The 23,203-nt window shown below is 63.4% G+C and overlaps 1 protein-coding gene across 4 annotated transcripts in view; it reads left to right on the plus strand.

The window, feature by feature from the left end:
• TOM1L2 (target of myb1 like 2 membrane trafficking protein) overlaps positions 1-23,203 on the plus strand; it is a 76,932-nt gene that overhangs the window by 43,198 nt on the left and 10,531 nt on the right. For all 4 annotated transcript variants that reach the window (XM_047758285.1, XM_047758282.1, XM_047758283.1 and 1 more), the window contains 9 exons: positions 5,137-5,286; positions 9,811-9,945; positions 11,038-11,193; positions 13,003-13,119; positions 17,258-17,391; positions 19,029-19,077; positions 19,569-19,692; positions 20,163-20,277; positions 21,547-21,622. In XM_047758285.1, coding sequence (XP_047614241.1) covers positions 5,137-5,286; positions 9,811-9,945; positions 11,038-11,193; positions 13,003-13,119; positions 17,258-17,391; positions 19,029-19,077; positions 19,569-19,692; positions 20,163-20,277; positions 21,547-21,622 — 1,056 coding nt within the window. The remainder of the gene's footprint in view (positions 1-5,136; positions 5,287-9,810; positions 9,946-11,037; positions 11,194-13,002; positions 13,120-17,257; positions 17,392-19,028; positions 19,078-19,568; positions 19,693-20,162; positions 20,278-21,546; positions 21,623-23,203) is intronic.

Consider the following 23,203-nt stretch of genomic DNA (forward strand, 5'->3'; position numbering starts at 1 on the left):
CAGGTGTTAACACAAATGCTCCCAGCCACCTTCCAGGGCGGCTTTCGTCACCACCCCCTTTTGCAGATGAACAAACTGAGGCTCAGAGGGGCCCAGAGGTGTGCCCAGACGGCACAGCCCGTGAGGGGCCCGGCCGTGGCTTCCGGGGTAAAAGCTGACCATCGCTGCGGGGCTGCTGGGGCAGTCAGCCCAGGGATTCCTTTCGGGAAGGAATAGACCAGGGTTTGGCCCGCCTCAAGGTGTCAGAAATCCAGAAGGGCGGCCTCAGGTGCTACTTCTGTCTTAAAAGCTGACATTTTTCCAGATGTGGCAGAAGCGGGGCCGCAGCCAGAAACTCCAGCAGGTCAGACCTTCTCTGCAGGTTCGGACAGCGAGGCATTTGTCCAAAACAGCCTTAGCACGTTCCTTTTAAAGCAAGAGAGACTGCTGGGATTTCTTGCCCAAGTGAAAACCCAAGACTTATTAGGAGAGCCCGCCAGCAGGGAATTGGGATTTGAATAAGGAGAAAAAGGCCAGTTGAGAAACACAGAGCTGAACGCTTTGAGGTTTTTCCTCCGAATTTGAACTGCAGCCTTCGCTCGACCCAGAGTCATTCTCCAAATGAATTGTTTTCAGGAGCAGAAACAGCCGGGAATGAACTCAGGCGCCAGGCCGTTTTCTGGTTTCTGCAGCCCCTCCGTCGGGGCCCAGCCTCAGGGTCCTGTGCCAGCTGCCCGTCTTTCTGGTGTGGGCTGTGCCTTAAGTCCTTCCCAGCAGGGCACTGATGGCGGCACCATCCCCGAGCCTGGCTGAGACGTTAGGGACACCCAGCGTCTGTAAGCTTAGGGTGCCCAGTGCCATGACCCCGTACCCGTGTGTGTGTGTGTGTCACAAGTGACTGGGTCAGTTAGCACATCCATCCCCTTACGTTGTGTGTGGTGATAATCAGTTAAGATTTTCCCTCTAGGAGTTCCCGTCGTGGCGCAGTGGTTAACGAATCCGACTAGGAACCATGAGGTTGTGGGTTTGATCCCTGCCCTTGCCCAGTGGGTTAAGGATCCGGCGTTGCCGTGAGCTGGGGTGTGGGTTGAAGATGCGGCTCGGGTCTGGGTGGCTGTGGCTGCGGTGTAGGCTGGCGGCTGTCGCTCTGATTCAGCCCCTGGCCTGGGAACCTCCATATGCTGCGGGTGCGGCCCTGAAAGGAAGGGAGAAAGAGGTTTACTCTCTAAGTGACCTTCAAGTCTGTGTCCTTCGGTGCGGTCGGTCGCTGCAGATCCGAGCACAGGCCTCACCCTGGAGCTGAGTTTCCTCCACCCCCAGGCCCTGGGAGCCCGTCCAAGGCTCTGCTCTGCTGTTTGGCTGTGTCGCCTTCTGCGCATAAGGCAGGCCACACAGTGTGTGTCTTTTTCCTTCTTATTTCACTTGGCACGGTACCCTCAAGGCTCATCCTGGTTGTCGCAAACGGCAGGATTTCCTGCTCTTTATGGCCAAGTAGTATTCCTTTGTGTCTGTGTGTGAGTGTGTGTGTGCATCGTGTGAGTATGTGTGAGTGTGTGCAGTTGTGTGTGTGTTTGCATTGTGTATGTGTGATTGTGTCTGTGTGTGTGTGTGTTGTGTCTGTGTGTGTGGTGTGAGTGTGCCTTGTGTGTGTGTATGAGTGTGTGTTGTGTATGCGTCTGTGTGTGTTGTGTGGTGTGTGTGGTGTGTCTGTGTGACTATGTGTCTGTGGGTGTGTGGCGTGGATGTGTGTGTATGTGGTGTGTATGTGTGTGTGGTGTGGATGCGTGAGTGTGTGGTGTGTGTGAGTGTGTGTGGTGTGGATGTGTGAGTGTGTGTGTGGTGTGTGAGTGTGTGTCTGTGTGACTATGTGTCTGTGGGTGTGTGGCGTGTGTGTGTGTGTGGTGTGTGTGGTGTGTGAATGTGTCTGTGAGCGAGTGTGTGGTGTGGATGTGTGAGTGTGTGTGTGGTGTGTGAGTGTGTGTCTGTGTGACTATGTGTCTGTGGGTGTGTGGCGTGGGTGTGTGTGGTGTGTGAATGTGTCTGTGAGTGAGTGTGGTGTGTGTGTGTGAGTGTGTGTGTGGTGTGTGTGTGTGAGTGTGTGTGTGGTGTGTGTGTGTCTGTGGGTGTGTGGCGTGTGTGTGTGTGTATGTGGTGTGTGTGTATGGTGTGTGAATGTGTCTGAGTGTGTGGTGTGTGTGTGAGTGAGTGTGTGACTGTGGGTGTGTGGCGTGTGTGTGGTGTGTGTGGTGTGTATGTGTGTGTGGTGTGTGAATGTGTCTGTGAGTGAGTGTGTGGTGCGGATGCGTGAGTGGTGTGTGTGAGTGAGTGTGTGTGGCGTGTATGTGTGAGTGTGTGTGTGAGCGTGTGTCTGTGACTATGTGTCTGTGGGTGTGTGGCGTGTATGTGTGTGTATGTGTGTGTGGTGTGTGAATGTGTCTGTGAGTGAGTGTGTGGTGTGTGTATGTGTGGTGTGTGAATGTGTGAGTGTGTGTGGTGCGGATGCGTGAGTGTGGTGTGTGTGTGTGAGTGTGTGTGGCGTGGATGCGTGAGTGTGTGTGGTGTGGATGTGTGAGTGTGTGTGTGGTGTGTGAGTGTGTGTGTGGGTGTGTGGCGTGTGTGTGTGTGTGTGTGTGTGTGGTGTGTGTGGTGTGTGAATGTGTCTGTGAGTGAGTGGTGTGGATGCGTGAGTGTGTGTGTGTGGTGTGTGTGTGTGAGTGAGTGTGCGTGAGTGTGCGTGAGTGTCCCGTCCCCCTGTCTTCGCCCACTCACCTGCAGTGGCCACTGCGCTTGTCTCCACGTCTGGCCTCCCGGGGGCCGGGTCCCGCTCAGGGTTGGGGAGCAGAGGGCCTCTGACATCCTGATTTCGCTGCCTTGGCTCTCGTCCCTGCCGGGGGTTTGGCGGGCGAGGGCGTTGGCTGCACCCGCGGCGTGTGGAAGCGCCCGGGCCAGTGGTTGCAGTGGCAGCGCTGGATCCGCAACCTGCTCGCGGCAGCACAGGGCGTTCCTCGTTTCCTCGGAATCGGTACCCGGGAGCGGGACTGCTGGGTCACAGGTAGTTCCAGTTCTGGTTTTTAAGGAACCTCCAGAAGTTCCCGTCGTGGCGCAGGGGAAACAGATCCGACTAGGACCCATGAGGTGGCAGGTTCGATCCCTGGCCTCGCTCAGTGGGTTAAGGGTCTGGGGTGACCGTGAGCTGCAGTGTGGGTCTCGGATCTGGCGTGGCTGCGGCGGAGGCCGGCAGCCGCAGCTCTGACTGGACCCCTAGCCTGGGAACCTCCACATGCCAGGGGCGTGGCCCTAAAAAGCGAAAAAATAAAAAAAGTTTACAAAAGGAACCTCCGTACTGTTTTGCCTCATGGCCGTACCAACTTACATTCCCACCAGCAGTGCGGGGGGCGGGGGGGGCCCTTCTCTGCCCCCTCCCGACACCTGACTCTTGTCTTTTTTTCCCAACATGACTCAAAGTTTTATTAGATTTCAGCTTTTTCTTAAGCTCTTTTCCAAGGTAAAACAAATCAAACAGCAACAAAAAATGCAGTGTTAAGAACCACTTAATGGGAGTGCCCGTCGTGGTGCAGCCGAAACGGATCGACTAGGAACCATGAGGTGGCGGGTTCGATCCCTGGCCTCGCTCAGTGGGTTAAGGATCCCGCGTTGCTGTGAGCCGTGGTGTGCGTTGGCAGCTGTAGCTCCGATTCGACCCCTAGCCTGGGAACCTCCATGTGCCGAGGGTGTGGCCCTAGAAAGACACACACAAAAGAGAAAAGGAAAGACATCAGGAAATGCGATGCCTTCCGCTTTGCTCTTCTTCTGGGGCTTGTCGCTTCCGGCACGCGTGTGTCTCTGTCTGCTTGGCGGTACCCTTCACACCCTCTTCAGGCCTGGGCTGCTTTCTGGACAGTTCCCCGTGTTGCAGGCCCTACCGCCCACAGGGACAGATTGGCCTCTGTGGCAGCGCACCTGCCGGGGGCCCTGCTGGCCAGGGCCCCCTCCGCAGCGCCTGCTCTGCTGGGCTCGGGCACCCCTGCGGCCCGGCCACCTCCGTCCAGGGCACTTTAATGCCCGAGGAGGAAACGACAGTCCAGCAGAGGTGGCTGCTCCTGCAGGAGGCGGGTGGAGCCCAGGGCGCAGAGGGGCCGCAGGGGTCCCTGTCCTACTTCCTATGCCGCCTTCTTCGCCTTCCTAAGCCGCTTCGCTCTGAGGAAAGTGGGGAGCCAACCTCCCTAAAGGGGACGAACGAGTCCTGAGAAGGGAGTGAAAACGTGCCTCGTTGTCCGACCCCAGCCCCGTGGAGTGGCCTCCCGGGGCCACCAGTGGTCAGTTCGTTTGGGCAACTGCGGGTGCTGAGGCCGGCAGCAGTGTCCCCTGTTGCCGGTGACACAGTTCAAGGAGGCAGTGCCCGCCGTCATCAGTGGCATGGGCGGAGCTGGCATGCGGGGCCGGTTGTCACGAGGGTGGGTTTGCAGAGCGCTGCCTTCGAGGCCGGCTCGAGGGACCCTCCAGTGGGTGCGCGTGAATCGCAGGCCCCTCCCCGGGCCGTGGGGTCTGGGCAGGTAACCCTGTGACACAGTCGGCTGTGCTCCAGACCCCGCTCCCCCCGATGCGTGAGCCCACTTTGCAGGTGGGGAAGCTGAGCTCAGGCGGAGTGACCCCGGGCCCTCCGGGGAGAAAGTGGTGGCGCCTGAGATTCAGCCGCGGGCTGCCCACTTGGCCAGAACCCACAGGTGCCCTGTCGTGAGTGGCTGAGGCCCGCGTCACGTATTTTTCCAGACGAGGAAGGAGGGACAAGGCTCGGTTTGAAGGTGGCCCCAAGGCCGGAATGGAGGGGACGAGCCTCGGGCGCGGCTGGTCTCGGCTGCAGAGTGGCCCGCTGGTCAGGCCGCCGCAGCAGCCTCCTCCTGCCAGGCGCCTGTCCGCTGGCTGACGCCTCACATCCGGGGCCACCAGGGACGCCTGGCCACTTGGGCCCCCTTGAGACACCAGCTGGTGCCTCAGTCCCCAACCGGCTGCTTGACGTGGGGACGGGGGTTCCGGTCAGCAAGGGGTCCCCGTCTCCCGGGGACCAGGCGTGTGTGGAGACGCCCAGGACGAGCTGGGGGGCGGCGGCGGGGCCCGGCCGCTCCCGGTCCCGGTGACCTGTCTGCCCGCCCACGCTAGGTGCTGGAGACGTGCGTGAAGAACTGCGGCCACCGCTTCCACGTGCTGGTGGCCAACCGGGACTTCGTCGACAGCGTCCTGGTCAAGGTCATCTCCCCCAAGAACAGCCCCCCCGCCATCGTGCAGGACAAGGTGCTGGCTCTCATCCAGGTGGGTCCCCCCAGCCCCCGCGCGTCGGGCAGAGCAGGAAGGGCCCCTGGCAGCGTGCCTCTCGCACCCCCATCGTCCGGAGCCAGGAACGGATGCTGCTGGGCGCAAATGTTTGTTGAGAAACATCCGTTTTCCCCTCATCCCGTGGGGAGGACGCCCTCCACGGCGGCTGTCCAGCCAGGTGACAGGCCGTCGCGGGCGTTTTCTGGGTGCCTGGCCCTCTGCTGCCCATGGGGGGTGGGCCTCGAGCCGTACAGGGCCCTGTGCCCGGACTCGCTGGGGACCTGACACCCCGCTGGACCCTACGGGAGGGCAGGCCGGCTGGGAAGGACAGAGGGCAGGGAGCAGCGTGGGCCGAGGCCTGGGGCATCGGGAGCGAGGGGACTCCTTGGGACGTTATTAATTGCTCCCGTGACAAGTTGTCCCAAAGGGAGCCACTTAAGACGGCAGACATTTATTATCTGTGGTTTCTGTGGGTCGGGGACCCAGGAGCAGCCCAGCCGGGTGGCGGCCGGTGCTGGAGGGGCCGCCTCGGGTGCCCCCACCTGGCTGTTGGCAGGAGGCCTGAGCGTCCCCGCGGGGCCCTCTCGTGTGTCCCCATGACGAGGCAGCGAGTGCTCCACGCGGAAGAGGAGGAGGCTCGGTGCCTTCCGGTTTTAGGACCGAGTCTGGGCGGGGGCGGGGGCGCCGTCCCTTCTGTCCTGGTGCATTTGTTAGGGGGTCACAGAGCAGAGCGCGATGGCCACCGTCGGGCCAGGCCCAGGGGGCAGGGTGGGGATGCAGGCAGGATACAAGGCCCAAGGAGGTCAGGGGCCCACGGCCACACGAGCTGGAGAGCTGGGCTTCGTCCTGCGGGGGGCAGGCGGGGGGCCGCGTGCCGATCCCGCCAGCTCCTTCCGTGCAGCCCGTCTGATGGGTGCATAGGGCATTTTTCAAGCCGTCTCAGAAGTTGGTTCTCTTTCCATATTGAATATACTTTCAAGTTTAAGTCTTAAGATCTGATAAGCCCCTGGGCATGCACATGCTGCTCACTCCTGAGACGAGAGTCACGTCTCAGGCCGCGTGGGGCTGGAGCCTGTGCGGCTTCGCCCTCCCCGCCCGCTGTCAGGACCGACGGTGCTCCCGGGAGGCCAGCTGCGCCGAAGCGGGCGCTCAGTCCCTGTGTCGGGGTCCTGCAGTTTAGTGGGGAGACGGGGCCCTGGGCAGCTGCGAGGCGGCCACAGTGGCTGCGCAGAAGGGTGCCCCGAGGCGTGCTCCTCTGTGCAGTGTTTCTGCCCTCGCTGTGCCTGAGGGCACGTGGATGGTGGAGCCACCATCCCTCCTGAGCCCTCCCTGGAAGGCTGATCCCAGGGGCACAGCTGCCAGCCTCAGGGCGGCTGCCAAGTCAAGAGGCCTTTCCCCCACCCTGTCACCACGCTCACAGGCCGGCTGTGCCCCAAAGCAAGAGACCCCAATAGGCTGATGAGCTCCGGGGGGCCTGCCCTTCGGGACGCTGGCGTGCCGGCTGCAGTCCTTCTGGAAGGGAGCCGGGCTCCCTGGTGGCCGGGAGGAGGGGCCTATGCAGAGAGCGGGCTGGTGGCGGCTGGCTGGCCTTCGGGCTGGGTTGCCCTCTGCCCCTTGAGTGTTAAGGAGGTCGAGGGGTCTGGCCTCTCCCTGGAGCTGCTTCAGAGACAGGAAGGATGTCGCCCTAGGGGGAGCCTCCTCCAGGCCACCTCCCTGCCGCCTTGCCCTGCCCCCCACCCTCGGTAGACTCTAAAAACACTCTTCCTGAAATTCCCGTGGCGGTGCAGCAGAAAGGAATCCAACTAGGAACCATGAGGTTGCAGGTTCCATCCCTGGCCTCGCTCAGTGAGTTGGGGATCTGGCATTGCCTTGCAGCTCAGATCCCGCTGTGGCTGTGGCTGTGGTGGAGGCCGGCAGCTGTAGCTCTGATTCGACCCCTAGCCTGGGAACCTCCATATGCCGTGGGGGCGGCCCTAAAAAAAATACAAATAAAAATATTCTTCCTGGAGTTTCCTGGTCACACAGTGGGTTAAGGACCTGGCTTTGTCACGGAGGTGGCTCAGGTCCCTGCTGTGGTGCCGATTCCACCCCTGGCCCCGACCTTCCACAGCCACGAGCCAAACCAAAAGAAAAAAGAGCCGCAAAACTACTTTCTTTGCCCTGAAGAGCTGAGCTGGTGGGGTGGGTGGGGCCGGGGGAGCTGGTGGCACGTCGTGTGGTGGCAGCTGCCGCCAACCCCGCTCCTGGGAACAAGAGCTCTGATCCGGAGCACGAGCAGGACAGGACGCAGCTGCCCTTTCTCCACAGTTCAAGGCAGCCGTGTTTATTGACTGGACCTCAGGGTCTGGAAGGAGGCTCAGGGCTGCGTGGGGTCTCCGTCCTGTTTGGGAAAAGGACACAGAGCTTGCGTCTCTCCTCACTGGAACCTTCCAGCCCCAGCCCTGGGCTCAGAGCAGAGGGGTGACGGCTCCTCTCTGTAGGCGGCTGGTCAGCATCCCCCTCCACCGTGGGCTTCGGGTCAGGACCCAGGGAGGAGCAGGCCTCCTGAGGCCCCAGCCCCCCGGGCGGAGTCCCAGTGCTCAGGGGGCCGCGGTCTGCTGGCCGGCCGCCCGAGGCCTGTCTTCCTCCGTCCCGGGAGTGGAAGGAGCCTCGTTCCTGTGAGGACGTGTTTGGTCTGACCTGCCATGTGCCCTCTCTGTGTGCCCGTGGGGGTGGGCGTTGCCAGACAGGGGCGGAGCTCAGGTGGGGGCCCATCCCTGAAGGTGCCAGGGCTCATGGCATCTCTGCGCTCCTCCCAAGGGCCTGCCAGTCCCCCAGAACCCTGGGGGTGACGCCCTGGGGAGGGCCCAGACCTTCTCCTGAGTCCACACCTTCCCGGCAGGCAGCAGACCCGCTTCCTGGTCCAGGCTGGCACGTGGCTGCCTCCTAGGGCCACCTCCCCAGGGCCAGCTGCCCAGCCCCCCAGGCCCAGGGCCAAGGTCACGGAACATGGAAGCGTTTCCCTCCCGCTGCCATGGAAGGGGGCCTGTCGGTTGCTCTGGGCAGATGCCCCAGGAAGGGTCCCTGACTGGAGAGAGCCGTCGTGGTCTTAGGTCAGGGTGGCTGGGATGGGAGGCAGAGACATCAGAGGGGTCCCCTGGAGCTGTCGTCCTGCCATAGCAATAAAGGCAAGAAGCGGCACCAAGAGAAGCTCGGCGTCATGCTTTTCCTCGGCCGCGCCCCGACGCACAGTGCGGCTGCTCTTAGATGCGCAAGTTGAGACCCTGAGTTAAATGCTGGCACCTTTTGAAGCTGGAGTCACAGGACTCAGCTGAGTTTGGGATCCAGTGGCACAGCCAGAGCAGCTGGTGGGGCCGGGCCTCGGGCAGTGCTGCTCTCCCGTGGGGGCCACTCCCTCTGCCACCTCCCTGCCCCCCAACCCTCTCCAGTCCAGGAGGAAGCGTGGCCACGAGGAGCTGCCCTCCTTCGGGGCCTTGCAGGTCGGGTGAGTGGACCTGGGGAGGCCTGGTGGTCGGTGAGATGCAGCAGGCGAGGTGAACCAGGTCTTTGGAGGCTGACCCGGTTTGCCTGGTCTGCGGGCTGAAGACAGGGCTTCTGTCTTGGGAACGGTCCGAGCCACTGCTGGAGTCGGGGGGGCTGCCCAACCCTGTGACAGCCGCAGAATTGGCTCTACCTCCTCCTCTGGGCCCGTTTCGGGGGTCCCTTTGGGTGTACTTCTTCTTTGATATATTATGTGGCTTCTGAAAAACCTTTTTTTGTCTTTTTTTTTAAGGGGGCACTCGCGGCACATGGAGGTTCCCAGGCTAAGGGTAAAATCAGAACTGTTGCTGCCGGCCTCCACCACAGCCGCAGCAACGTCAGATCCGAGCCACGTCTGCGACCCTACACCGCAGCTCATGGCAACGCCGGATCCTTGACCTGCTAAGCGAGGCCAGGGATCGAACCCGCAACCTCACGGATACCAGTCGGGTTTGTTACCATTGAGCCACGACGGGAACTCCTAAAGAACAGAGTTTAAAAAAACCATTTCACAGTTCCACGAATCAGTGACAAGCGGCAGCTTATTGAAATACTTGTTCCTCGCTCTCCGTGTCGTGTCTCATTTAACGGAGCCCGTGGACTTTTCCACCTGAGCGCGTGTCAGCTGATGCTGTGGCAGCACCAGGCCCCCCGCCGGCCTCAGTCCCCTTGCCCATCAGAGGGCACGCGGGCAGTTTGGGCTCTGGCTCCCTGACCTACTCGGGAAACCTCGGCTCAGCTTTGACTTCCTGTCGCCCATGGGCTTCTCCTCTGGTTCTGCTCAGTCTGCACACGCAGAGACCGCGGCCGTGTCCCCTGCAGGGAACACACTGGCCGCCGAGATGCTCCCGAGCTTGGGCGTCATTCCGCCTCCCCGCTCAAGGCGCTGCCCCACGCGGGACGCTGCGTGTTTTCGTTGCGCTGACCCCGGCGGCCCTGCCAGGGGACCGTCAGGAGGCTGGGCCCAGGGTCTGTCCCCTGACAGGCCCCGTCCCCCTGCAGGCCTGGGCAGATGCCTTTCGGAGCAGCCCCGACCTCACGGGCGTGGTGCACACCTACGAGGAGCTGAAGCGGAAGGGGGTGGAGTTCCCCACGGCCGACCTGGACGCCCTGTCCCCCATCCACACGCCGCAGCGGGTAAGCCTCCGGCTGGCTTCCCATTCGCCGCTTGCAGAGCCCCCTCCGATGCTCCGCTGGCATCATGCAGCTTGGCACCCGCTCTCCTGCGCTCCGGGCACTTCTCGTTACTAACACGGGGCCCTGGGAGTGAGATGGCTGGCTCCTGACTCAGTGGCAGCCAGGCCCCCAGTTTCCACCCCGACTATGGAAGAATGTCACGTCGTGGAAGTGGCTTTTGGGTGGAGCCGTCCTGGGGGGGTCTTAGCACAGAGCCCGGGGATCTGGCTGGAGACTTGCATGCCCACACAAGGACCCTCGAGCCCTCCCCCGCCCCGTGTGGACAGGCTTCCCATCCACGCGACCCATGGGTCTGAAACGCACCTTGAGCTGCGAGCGCAGCGCCCACCTGCCAGCCCCGCCTCCCGTCAGCCTCGGGTCCCCAGCCCAGGGAGCCCGCTCACACGCAGCAGCTCTGTGCTCCTGGGGAGGCGCCAGGGCAACAGCGCCCACGGGGGGAGCAGGAAGCCCGGGGTCTGGGAGGGGCACCCAGCCCAGCACCCTGCCTCGGGCCATCTCTGACGTGGGGCCAGGAGGCCGGTGCCGGCGGCCTCCTCTGTGGGCACAGCCCACCGTCCCGAGGTCGGGAGGCCCGGGGGGAGTTGGCCATCCCAAGCGCTCCCCCCCCACACCCCCGCCCCAGCCGTGCTCTGCGGGCGGGGGGAGGAGGTAGACACACCTGTTTAAGCTTCGAACGATGGCACAGCCCAGCATTGTTCCCACAGTTACAAAGAGCATTCGGTGACTCGCATAATTACTGTTTATATCAGTCTCCTTAGAAAGGCCAAAAGCAATGGCACCAGCAGTGGTACCAAGCAAGGATTCCCGATGAGCCAAACTCAATAGCAGAGCCCTGTGCTGGGGCCCAAGCTGGTCCTAACCTTGGGAGCGGGGCCAGGGCCCTCACAGACCACGCTGGGCGCCACCCTCTGGGTTGCCGTGGGGGCGCTGAGGCCAGTGGATGGTGGCGCCGCGGCCCCAGGCAGGGGCGGGGGGTTGGAGGGCCAGGCTGGCTGCTCTGGGCAGACGGAGGCTCTGTTGTGGCCCTGCCAGAGCGTCCCGGAGGTGGACCCAGCCGCCACCATGCCGAGGCCCCAGGCACAGCCGAAGACGAGCAGCAGCCCCTACTCCGCGCCTCCTGCCTCCTACTCCGCGCCGCAGGCCCCGGCTCTGAGCGCCACGGGCCCCATCACGGCCAATTCAGAGCAGGTATGTGCACACTCATGGGCCACGAGGGCTCGCTGTCGGGTGCTGGTGTGGTCACGCCAAGGTGGCAGGGGGACCGGCCCGTCCACTCTTGGGACGGCAGGTGGTTGGTTTGGAGGACAGGGCGGCGCTGGAGGTGAGGCCCCAAGCCTGGCGGGGGTGTCAGGCGGGGAGGCTGGGCTTTGTGTGCAGAAGTGGCCCAGGCTGCAGAGGCTGGAGGCCGAGGAGAAAGTCCTGCTTCGTCCCACGTTCCGCCCCCAGCGTGACCCCCAGGAGCCAACGCCACCTCGGCCCCAAACTGGATTCGTTTACATGAGTCTGGAGCCTGGGCTTTAGATGACTCTAAAGAATTCCCGTTAGTTAAAAGTTGAGAATTGGTCAGACTTGAATAGAAATCTATCCAGTGTTTATATTTGGGAAAAAAAAGGTCTTTGTTTTCATTTTTGGCTGCCCTGTGGCATATGGAGCTCCCGGGCCAGGGATCAGATCCGAGCCACCACTGCCCCCTTAGCCACAGCTTCAGCAACTCGGGATATTTAACGGGCTGTGCGGGGCCGGGGATCGAACCTGCATCCCAGCACGCCCAAGACGCCGCTGATCCCATTGCACCACAGCGGGAACTCCTAGATTTGAAAGTTCTTTATTCACCATTTGTGACAAGGTCACTCTTACGGAACCTCCTTTCAGCAGAGGGTCAGGCGGTAGTGTCTGGTCAGAGGAGCAGGTGCCCGTTTCCCCTCTGCCGGCTCCAAGGGGCCTGGCCGGGCAGGAGGGGAGCCAGGTCCCTGAACCTCCGTCTCCTTCACTCCCACCCACGGGGCAGTTGTGGGCTGGACGGCAGCCTCAGGGGGGGCCTCCCGAGAGCCCCCGGTCCTGCTGAAGAGAGGAAGTCAGAGGTCGAAGCCCAAAGCCGCCCATCCTGGGGAGAGCGTGTCCGCCCCAGGTGCTCCGCTCCTCCCAGCAGCCAGAGGGTCGGGGACCAGGCTGGGAAAGGGAGGCAGAGATGGCCCAGGAGGACCCGGGACCTCAGAGCCCATGTGGTCTCTGCTGCTGCGTCCCTGGCCTCCTGGGCGGTATCCTCTTCTCAGCCAAGACTTGGGAGGAGGGCCCCCTGGGCACCCCTGAGTGGCACCAGAGGGAGGAAAGACCCTCTGAGGGCCTAGCCCGTTGCCCAGTTGACTGTTGGTCCATCTGTCCAGCCAGTGAACATGTATCGAGGCAGGGGCCGAAATTGCAGACCTCAGCCCAGCAGAGCACCTGCCCCCCGGGAGTGTGCAGGGTGGGGGTTGGGGGGCGCTGGGGAAGCGATGGTGCTTGGGGCTGCCCCAGACAGGGGCAGGACAAGGGGCCCGCAGGCAGGGAAGAGTGAAAGCAAGCCTCAGCTAGCCAGGGCTGGGTGTGCCCCGAGCGGCCGTCACAGGTGCGGCCATGGCTCAGGAGTCCCTGCAGCGGGAGGGGGCCCAGGCCCTGTGGTGGGTGCAGGCGAGGCGTCTCCTGCCAGGAAAGGGTGGTTTCCACCAGCCGGCCTGGGGGAGGCCACGTGAAGTCCCCGTTTCCCAGGCCGGGGTCTGCACCTGTGAGCTTCTGGACGAGGGTCCCAGCCCTGCAGGACCTTGGGGGCCACCCTGGACCCCACGTGAACAGGCTAAAGCAGGGCCCGAGAGGTTCACCTCCTCCTGCAGGCCCCATGCAGCCCCCGTCTCCGGCGACCAGAGCTTGTCACCACGTGTGCTGTCAGCCACCCCCGCAGGTGGCGAGGCTGCGTCCCGCCAGGCGCCCTAACCTCGCCCGCCTCCTCCCCGGCCCGCACAGATCGCCAGGCTGCGCAGCGAGCTGGCCGTCGTTCGAGGGAACTCAAAGGTCTTGTCCGAGATGCTGACGGAGATGGTCCCCGGGCAGGAGGCCCCGTCCGACCTGGAGCTGCTGCAGGTGAGGGCCCGGCCGCAGAGGGGCCAGGCCAGGGCGTACAGTGCCGGCGGCCAAAGGAAAGGAAGCCTGAAGAAGAGAGTACTTCTCTCTCTCTCTCTTTTTTTTTTTTTGTCTTGTCTTTTTGCCTTTTCTAGGGCCGTTCCCGCGGCATATGGAGATTCCCAGGCTAGGGGTCGAATCGGGGCTGTAGCCGCCGGCCTACGCCAGAGCCACAGCAATGCGGGATCCGAGCCGTGTCTGCGACCTACACCACAGCTCACGGCCACGCCGGATCCTTAACCCACTGAGCAAGGCCAGGGATCGAACCCGCCACCTCATGGCTCCTGGTTGGAATCATTATCCACTGAGTCACGACGGGAACTCGGTGACGTATTTTCTTTCAGAGGTTTTTCCAGGTTTTTTGTGAATGTGGTTGAGATGATATTACGGGTATGATTCGCTGTGTCGCTTTGTTCGCCCAGTGTTACGTCCGCAGCGAGCAAGGGCTGTCTGCCTTCGTGCCCGTGGGCCCGCTGGGCCTTGGGGCACCTGAGGCTCTGTGCCAGCTGACCACCCTGGGAGCCGGGAGCCTGGCAGAAAGGGGGTCAGGAGCAGGGCTGGCCTGAGGGCTCCTGCCCCAGGCCCATTCCCAGGTCAGTTGGGCCCAGACATGGAGCCCAGCTCCCCACTGTCTCAGACGACTCTGGCCCTTTTGGAAAGTGGCAGCAGCCCTGCTGTTGGGCACAGCGCCCCCTAGAGGGGTGGGAAAAGGGTGCGCGGACGGCGTGGCGAGTGGGAGCACCTCATGCACTTCCCCAGAGGGCGAGCACCTCCGAGTGCTCGGGCTGGATCCCAGGTGGCTGCTCATCCTGCCCCCGTCCCACGCCTGAAGGGTGAGGGCTGGCAGACGCCAGCTCAGGGCCTGACACAAAGCCCAGAGGTGTGTGAGCCGTGGTCCCCGCTCTGGGGGCGCTCCTGGTGCGGCGGCCCATCCGCGAGGACCCAGGGCCTCCGCTGCTCCCACTCACTGCCGACGCCCGCGGCAGGTCCACACTCCCGGGCACCCGGCCCCAGGCCCGGCCTTGGCCTCCGTCCCCAGCCTGTAGGTTCTTCCAGGCCCAGGAGTCCAAAATCAGTCCGGAAACAGTCCAGGACCAGAGGGGGCCTCCTGGGGCAGCTTTGTGCTGGGTCAGCGTCAGAATTCCTGCTGACAGGGGTTTGGCAGCAGGAACAGCAGAGCAAAGCCAGCGGCTGCAGACGGCCAGGGTCGAGCCAGACTGTAAGCACCTCAGCCTGTGTGTGTGTGCCTGTGTGTGTGTGTGTTCAAACAAGACAGCCAGGACACCCAGACAGCCAGTACCTCCGTGTGTGTGTGTGTGTGTGTGCGCGTGCGCGCACGCTCACGGGTGTGTTCAAACAAGCCCATCAGCCAAGACAAACAGAACCCAAGCTGCCGGCATCAGCTCACAGTTTTCAAAAATAGGTCGCTTCCCATGACGTCTCCCCTCCCCTCTGTCCTGTTCCAAGCCTGAGCCTGCCAGCCTCGCCGCTGGTATCAATCAGAGGAGGAGCACAGCCTGGGTGCCCGGGAGGCTGTCCTTTCCGCCCGGAGACTCAGGAACCGGCAGCCCCGTGCACAGACACGGCTCCCGGGCCGACCGACACCCCTGCTCCTTCCACCGGCGGCTGGGAGCCAGCGGGGCAGGGCCTCCCAGGGGTCGGGGCTGCACAAACAACAAGGCTCCCGCGTGGGAAAAGGGATGGGCTCAGATTGTGCCCCAGGACCCTCCACTGAGCCAGAGGGCAGCCTGGTTGCTCGGGACAGAAGCTGTCCAGGGCTCACACTGCTGGCCGGGGCCGGGGAAATAAATGCATTTGTCACCAGCCCAAGTGTTCACGCCAAGAGGGGCTGCTCCAGATTTGAGGGAAATTCTCCGGGCAGGCGGTGGAGAGAACAGGAAGAGGGGAAACAGGAGGGGTCGGCCACCAGCATCCTGGCGGGTTCTGTCCGCGTGGTTCCGGGGCTTCGCCAGGAGCATTCAGCTGTGATGTCAGAGCCACTTGCCGAGCCCCCAGAAGGAAGGCAGGATGCCCCGAGGGGCTGCGCAGCCTCCCCCGGGCGGGTCCGGCCCAGCCTGTGCTGGTTCCCTGCGGCAGCACGCCCGGCACCGCTCGCCTCCCAAACCTCCTCCGTGACAGACCGTCGGCCGGGAACGTGGGAGGAACCGTGGCTCCAGACTCCTGGGTGCAGATGTGCTGGGTAGCGTTAGGCAGGTCGGCCACCCTGGAGCCTGGCGTCCGTGTCCCCTGGGGGGACTAGGACGCTCTGAGTGAGGTGCCAGCACAGGGCAGGCACAGCCGGGTGGCGCCTCGGGACTGAGCAGAGAACAACGCCCAAGGCTCGTAGACGGGGCAGGTCCCTAAACGCAGGCAGGCCGCCGCCGGCCCCTCCCGCGGCCAGTCTCTGCGTGGGGCCGCTGGCCAGGCATTCCCAGCGGCAGGCAGCTTGCATCAGCTGAGAACCCCGCGCCTTCCCGGCCTGGTGTGTGGGTGTGTGTGTCCTGTCAACAGGAGCTCGTGCCCTGGGCCGCATCTGGGGCCGTAAAGGTCCTGAGGCTGCCGCCTGCCGTGCCCAGATTTGCCTCCCCAGCTTTGTCTTCAGCTAATAATGGTTTTAATTAATCCAGCACTGCCCTCAGTGGTCACCCCTTCTCCGCCACCCCTCGGGTACCGAAGGAAGCCCTGCCTTGCGTCGTTTCTGCAGGTGGCCAGTGGTTTAGCCCCTCTTGCTTCTTGGGTCTCGTCTTCTCCAGAGAAATCTGGTTTCTCGCACAGGCCCAGCCTCCTGACCCCTGCTGTCCTCTGCAACCGTAGAAAGCAGGTCTTCAGGACCTCAGCCCCTGCTCCTGGGACCGTGGAGGAGGCTCAGGGAAACCCAGAAAGATGAAACCGAGAGACTGTTTTGCAAGGTGGGGACGAGCATGTCCCTGGAACAAAAGATGAAGGCACTGGGACTAATTAGACCGAAGGATGTTTTGTCAGGCGCGTGGAGGGTGCTTGCCTGTAGGGAGTTCCTGTTCCAGAAGAAGGTGCCTGCCCGGGTGGTTTGGAGGAGGCGGGAGGCAGGCAGGGTCTCTCGGAGGCTGCCGTGCCCTGGCTGTGGGTGACCTCGTGGAGGCCACGTGGGGGCGGCTGGCGTGGGTTTGTGGTCCTCTGCTCTGGGTTCGTGTTGTTCCCTTTTTCTTTTCCTCCCCCGCCTCTTTTTTAAGGCCCGCAGCATATGGAGGTTTCCAGGCTAGGGATCGAATTGGAGTCGTGGCTGCCGGTCTACACCACAGCCGCAGCAACGCCACATCCAAGCCGCATCTGTGACCCACACCACACCTTGCGGCAACGCCGGAGCCTTAACCCACTGAGCGAGGCCAGGGATCGAACCTGCATCCTCGTGAATACTAGTCGGGTTCTTAAGCCCCTGAGCCACAAAGGAAACTCCTTCCTCCCTTTTCTTCTTCCTGTGATTGTCTTGTTCTTTTGGCCGTGCCCACAGCATGTGGAAATTCCGTGGCAGGGATCGAACCGTGACACAGCAGGGACCCCAGCCACCGCCAGAGACAACGCCAGATACAGCTAGGCCGCCAGAGAACTCCTGTGTAATCTTTTTTGAGACAGTAACCTAAAAGGTTGAAGCAAGGAGAGCATAAAACTTTCTGCAGAAGCCCCTGGAGCCCCTCGGGCCTGGCTCTGGGGGTAGCTGCGCGGGGGCCCTGGGTGCTGGCCCCGCCCCTCCGCCTCGGTACCCCTGGGCTGGTGCTTTGTGCTTGAGGTGCCCCCGCGGAGCCTGTTGCGGGTCTGCTCCAGTTCTGCTCAGTTCTGCTGGGCTGCGGTGGAGCCCCCCCGGAAGGCTCCTCTGGCAGCGTGTGCTGTCTGGCGGGATGGGGGGTGGAGGCAGTGCCGAGGAGCTCTGCATGGTCAGGGGGTGCTGAGAGCCCGCAGGGACGGGCCGCCTGTCCCAGGCAACGGGCGTCGTGATGAGGCAGAGGCCCCTGCAGGGAACCCTGCTCTGCGGTGTTGCGGGCGAGTCGTGCAAACGCGCGCTCTGCGCTGGGGAGGGCCCCTTTCACGGCTTTCGTGCCCGCGGTAGCCAGGCCCGTGTCCCCAGGAGCTGCACAGGACCTGCCGCGCCATGCAGCAGCGCGTCGTGGAGCTCATTTCCCGCGTGTCCAACGAGGAGGTCACGGAGGAGCTGCTGCGCGTCAACGACGACCTCAACAACGTCTTCCTCCGATACGAGAGGTGGGGCCCGCGGGGCAGGGGAGGCCGAGAGTTCGTCCCTCTCCGGGAACCGGGCCCTGCCCTTTGCCAGCCCGGGAGGGCGGAGGGGCATGGCTCCTGCTCGGGGAGCCTCTGAGTGGAGAAGGATGGAAAGGCACAAGCCTCTGCCAAGGAAAAACAGGTTTCCTCTTTCCCATTTAAAAAAAAGGAGAAAGCTGTTTCCCTTGCTTTGCAAACGTCCGTGTCGGGAGCGCTGGGAGGCAGGCGGGTGTCGGTGCCCGGCTGCGGCTGCTGCGGCTGCCGCGGGAAACACGTTCCTTTAGATCTTCCGGCAGCCGGATCGTTTCGGGGTTTGAGGGAACCCGCGTGTTCTTCTCCCTTCCCAGAGCCTCCCCTTGGGGAAAAGGCAGCACGCGAGATCCAGGCTGCGCCCGGTAGGCGGGGTGAAGGCGAGCGGGTTCCATCCACCGTCGCTCTGCCGGGCACCTGAGGATGCCTGGGTCCACGGCCTCACAGTCACTCAGGGTCCAAGCGACAGATGCTGGCATCTGGGACCCCAGGGGTGAACTCGCTGTGGTCGCCACAACCCTGGGCTTTGTTTCAGGCTCAGCTGTGGCAGTAGCGGTGCCACCGTGTCCCCCCTCCGCCATAGGAATGCAGGTCCTCCGCCCCGCCCCCCATGCCCTGGGAGAGCAGGAGCAGGGCAGGTCCCTCAGCACCCGGCCCGGAGCCCCTGGGCTTGCCCTGTGCCCGGTGTCTCCACCTGAAATGCGCTTAGCTTTTCGTCGGTCCCACCCATTTCAGGATGCCAGGAGCTGCTGCGGGCATTTTCGTGCCAGTGACAGCGATTCAGAGGCCAGGCCCAGGGCCAGCAGCCCCGAGGTGCCTTCTGGCCAGAGAGCCTTTCATAAGCCTCGTTGTCAGAGGGCGTGGGCGCTGTGCTCCAGCAAGAGAAACTCCTCTTTCCCCCGCAGGCCACTGAGCAGTGACCGCAGGCCCGCATGGCCTGACCAGGTTGTCCCTCCTGGGGACACTGCTCACCGGGCCCTGACCCCAGCGAGCCAGGAGGCCAGGGTGCAGCGGGAATCCCAGCAAAGCCCAGGCTGCATGCTCCCTTAGCTGCCTCTGCCCTTAACGCAGGGGCTGCCCTGTCAGCGGCGAATCCCGCTCCCCACTCTGTGAGAATGGCCTGGGCTGGGCGGGGGCACTGGCTGGTGACCTGACCCTCAGCAGCTGCTGGGGCCTGTGCCCACCTGCCAGCCCCCGGGCACCCCACCCTTTCCCCCAGCCAGTGGGCACCTGACTCCCCAGCTGAGTCATGAACCAGGGAGGGGTGGCAGTTCCTGCCTGGCTCTGCAGAAGGGCACCCAAGGTGTCCCCAGGGAACATGGGCCACCCCGCCTCCCCTCCAGGGGCCAGAGGAGTTGGTAATGGCCTCTTGGACATGCCAGACAAGGCCCTCCTCACCTGCCGGTGCCCGTGGGTAGGCTGGGCGCTCTGTGCAGAGCAAGGCGTGGCGAAGTTGCGTGGCAGCTGTCCCCTCCCCAGATGGTGGGTCTCTGCTGGCCTCCCTGCCCTCGGTCCCCGGGAGCTTCCCAGGCCAGTGTCGGTGTCGCCACCCAGGCCACCCCCTCACTCTGCTTTCTCTTCCTTGTTAGGTTCGAACGATACAGGTCGGGCCGCTCCGTTCAAAACGCCAGTAACGGGGTGAGTGTCCCTTGGAAAACTGCGGGTCTCTGGAGGCCACGGGCCCACCCGTCGGGGCCTCCCCTCTGGTTTTTCTTTTCTTTTTTTGCTTTTTAGGGCCGCACCTGTGGCATATGGAGTTTCCCAGGCTAGGGGTCCAATCGGAGCTGTAGCTGCCGGTCTGTACCACAGCAGTGCAGGATCTGAGCTGTGTCTGCGACCTACACCACAGCTCACCGCAATGCGGGATCCTTAGCCCACTGAGCGAGGCCAGGGATCGAACCCGCATCCTCAAGGATCCTAGTCGGATTCGTTTCTGCTGCGCCACGACGCCACGGTTTTTCTCACTGGGGCAGGAGGGCGGCCCTGCTGGGTGGGTCTGAGGAGGTGCTGGCAGGAGGGTGTGCGAGGAAGGCCCGAGTGCCAGCTCCCGGGACCCCACTGTCCTGTGCGTGACTGATACGGGGCCGAGGCAGCCTCGGCCCGGGGCTCAGCCCACCTCCTGCCGGCAGGTGCTGAGCGACGTGACGGAAGACAACCTCATAGACCTGGGGCCCGGCTCGCCCGCCGTGGTGAGCCCGACCGTGGGCGGAGTGGCGCCCCCCTCCTCCCTCTCCTCCCAGCTGGCCGGCTTGGGTGAGTGTCCCCGGCCTCTCCCCCCAGCCCCCACGTCCCCTGGTCCCTCCCTCAGCTCAGAGCGCCCCCTAACCTTGGAGTCTGGACCTGTGCTGGGCAGCGGGGTGGCTGCTGTGCTGGGTGTGGGACGTCCTCCACCCCAGCCGGGCCAAGGTGGCAGATAAGTGTCAGCGCCTTGGGTGCCTGAGATGCGGGCCTTGGCCGCCAAGGCCGCGAGGGGCTTGGAGGACGGGCGACCTGCCCGAGCTCCTGCGAACAAGGTCCGCGAACCGCCCTGCCCTCTGAGAGCGCAAACCAAAGCGCCACCTTCCCGCAGTTCCTTTAGCCTGAAGTGGGTCCGTGACCCCAGATGCCACTCGCACGCCAGATGGCCCCGCCAGGCCAGAGGAGGTCTCCTGTGTGTAGCCCGTTTCAGGGGCCGAGGTCAGATCCACACGTGTCGCTCCTACCCCCTGTGTCCTGTCGCACAGACCTGGGGACAGAGAGCGTCAGTGGAGCCCTGAGTTCCCTCCAGCAGTGCGACCCCCGGGACAGCTTCGACATGTTTGCCCAGACCAGGGGGAGCAACTCCGAGCCACGCAAGACGTACGCGGGGACCCTTGGGTGGCGCTGGGAAGAGGGCGGGGGAGGATTGACCCAGACCTGTTCCACGCCTCTGGCTGCCGGGGCTTGGCAGTGGGCACGGATCCGGGGTGAAGACCTTGGGGCGGCGGGGTGGGGTCGCGGCCATTGGCCCGAGGGCGCACCCTGCTGTCCTCAGGAGAGCTGGCTGGCAGGGGGTGTGGCAGGCAGCGACCGACCCCAGCAGCGGCTCTGGCCACGACGAGCCCTGTGGATTCCAAACTGCACGGCCCCCCACATCTCCCTATAGCTGCTTTGAGCTTCCTGTTCAGCTGCTGACCCACCCCTGGGGGACCCCCACACCTTGAGTCCCATGCTCAGGACTCAGCAGGTTGACCAGAAGCCCTTCAGCAAGAGCCACTTTCAAAATGGACACAGCATTGGAGTTCCCGTCGTGGCGCAGTGGTTAACGAATCTGACTAGGAACCATGAGGTTGCTGGTTCGGTCCCTGGCCTCGCTCAGTGGGTTAAGGATCCGGCGTTGCCGTGAGCTGTGGTGTAGGTCGCAGACGCCGCTCAGATCCTGCATTGCTGTGGCTCTGGCGTAGGCCGGTGGCTACAGCTCCGATTCGACCCCTAGCCTGGGAACCTCCATATGTCGTGGGAGCGGCCCAAGAAATAGCAAAAAAAAAAAAAAAGACAAAATGGACACAGCAGAAGACGACAGCCCCCAGCGGACGACAGACGCTGACCCCTGCCAGGGAGGCCACCGTCCTTGTCAGATGCCACTGAGGCTGCTGCTTTTAAAATGATAATTACTGTCACTTTGCCTCTATCTAGCCCCTCCCTCTGAGCCGTTTTTAAGGCCGCACCCGTGGCATATGAAGGTTCCAGGCTGGGGGTCTAATCAGAGCTGTGGCTGCCGGCCTCCACCACAGCCCCAGCCACGCAGGATCCGAGCTGCCTCTGCAACCTACACCCCAGCTCAGGCAATGCCGGATCCTTACCCCACTGAGCAAGGCCACGGATCGAACCTGTGTCCTCGTGGATGCTGGTCAGGGTCCTTAACTGCTGAGTCATGACGGGAACTCCCAGTTTCAGGGTACTTTTGACATCCTGTCATTGACCTTTGGGGACGCCCCGTATTCTTACCTAAAAGAGGGCTGTTGAGTTGCAGGGTGTCTAAGTGCCAAGGCCACTGAGTCTTTTGAGGAAGGTGCCATAGACAGAAAGTGATGACAGGCCAGCGCCCTGGCACCCCCTGACACCCTGCTGGTGCTGCTTCCTCCCCAGGGCCACCTTGGAGGACCCCCCGGCCACGGGAGTGCTTTCTTCTGCCCTGGACGGTCAGAAGCCCGGCTCCGAAGTGGTAGGTCTTTAACTCTGTCTTTCTGCCTGGAGGGAAAGGGGGCCGTTGGGTGAAGCTGGTAGGATAGTTAGGCAGAAGCTAGCGGCTCGAGGGCCGACCAGGAGGAGAGCTCAGAGTCCCCGCCCCACTGTGTGGGGCCGCCCGTCAGCTTCCCCACGGCAGCCAGGAGACACGCCGGGGGGCACCCCGTGAGCAGGCGGCTGGCAGGGCTGCACCCCTCTCTGCACGGACAGAGAGGGTCTGTCCCCAAAGGCGGGCAGCGCCCTGACAGGCGAGGACCCTTACACACAAGGCCAGCGGGGGCCCCAGCCTGTGCCCGCCGGTCGCCAGGCTCAGGAGCGGCCAGCCCAGGGGAAGGCAGCTGGTGGTCGGGTGGTTTGGGGAGCTGGAGGCGTCGGGAGAGCAGCGCTGCCGCGGCGCCATCAGAGGTGGAGGGTGTTGCTGACTGGGTCCCCACGGGCAGCCACGATCTGTTAAGACCACGGGTCTTAGGCAAAGGTTTGTGCCCTGATGCTGCTCCTGAGACAGCTCTCTTTTTGCACAACTGAGAAACGTGTGTGGCTGCAAGTGAATGAATGTATGGGGGGGGACACACGTAGTGGCCCCAGAACAACTGCCCCCGCCCCCTAGAAAGGGGCAGCGCCTATCTGTCCACGGGGTGAGGTCGGCTTCCCAGATGCAGGTTCTCGGCCTCCTGCAGGCCCTGTCCACATGACCGGGGCGCGCGGCAGTGCCGTGGCCTGGTATCTGCCAGAAAGCTTGCCCTGGGGAGGGTGTCTTTGCCCCCCTTTTGCGGCCAGTTTGGTGAGGGCCACGCGCCCCTCTGCACTGGCCACCAGGGGGCGTCGAAGAGCCAGTCTGGCGGCGGCGCCCCGCCCCGAGCCCCGCCCCCGAGGCCGGACCGCCCCGAGGCCCCGCCCCTAGCTCCGCCCCCGAGGCCGGGACCGCCCACGGTGCTGCACCTCCCGCAAGTGAGGACGCCCTCTGCCCAACTCAGGGCCCCAGGGAGCCGGGGGAGGCCCGCCCCTCCTCCTGGCCCACCCCGGCCGGCCTGCCGGGCCGGCCTGGTCTGCTTCCCACTCTGCCTGCAGGGCCGGCCCCGCCCAGGCCAGGTGTGTTTGTTGCCTTTGCGGCCGCCAGGCAGGGCCGGCAGAGGCCAAGTGCAGGAATGGGGCCAGCTTCCCGCCCTTCACCGTGGGTGCCTGGACTGACCTGCCTCCCTGACCTTTCCACCTGCCGGGAGGCGGGCTGCTCCTCATGTGTCCTGCTGGTCCCTGGGGCTGTGCGAGGGGCAGGGTTTCTGTGGGCCGTGTGTCTGTCTGTCTGTCTGAGGGGTGGGTGTTTATCTGTGTGGGGCCTGTGTGTGTGTGTGTGTGTGTGTGTGTGCGCGTGCGGTGTGTCTGGTCTACGAGGGGTGTGTCTTTGTGCCTGTGTGCACACACTCACGTGCATTCTCGGGCCTGTACTTCAGGTGGTGGTTCCGTGGCCTAAACGGTGCTGACCTAGAAACGAAAACGGCCAAGAGAGAAGCTAAGGACACAGTGAAGGAGGGACGTCCTGTAGCCACAGCTCCCCAGTGCA

The sequence above is a fragment of the Phacochoerus africanus genome, chromosome 14 (assembly GCF_016906955.1).
Source record: "Phacochoerus africanus isolate WHEZ1 chromosome 14, ROS_Pafr_v1, whole genome shotgun sequence".
NCBI lineage: Eukaryota > Metazoa > Chordata > Mammalia > Artiodactyla > Suidae > Phacochoerus > Phacochoerus africanus.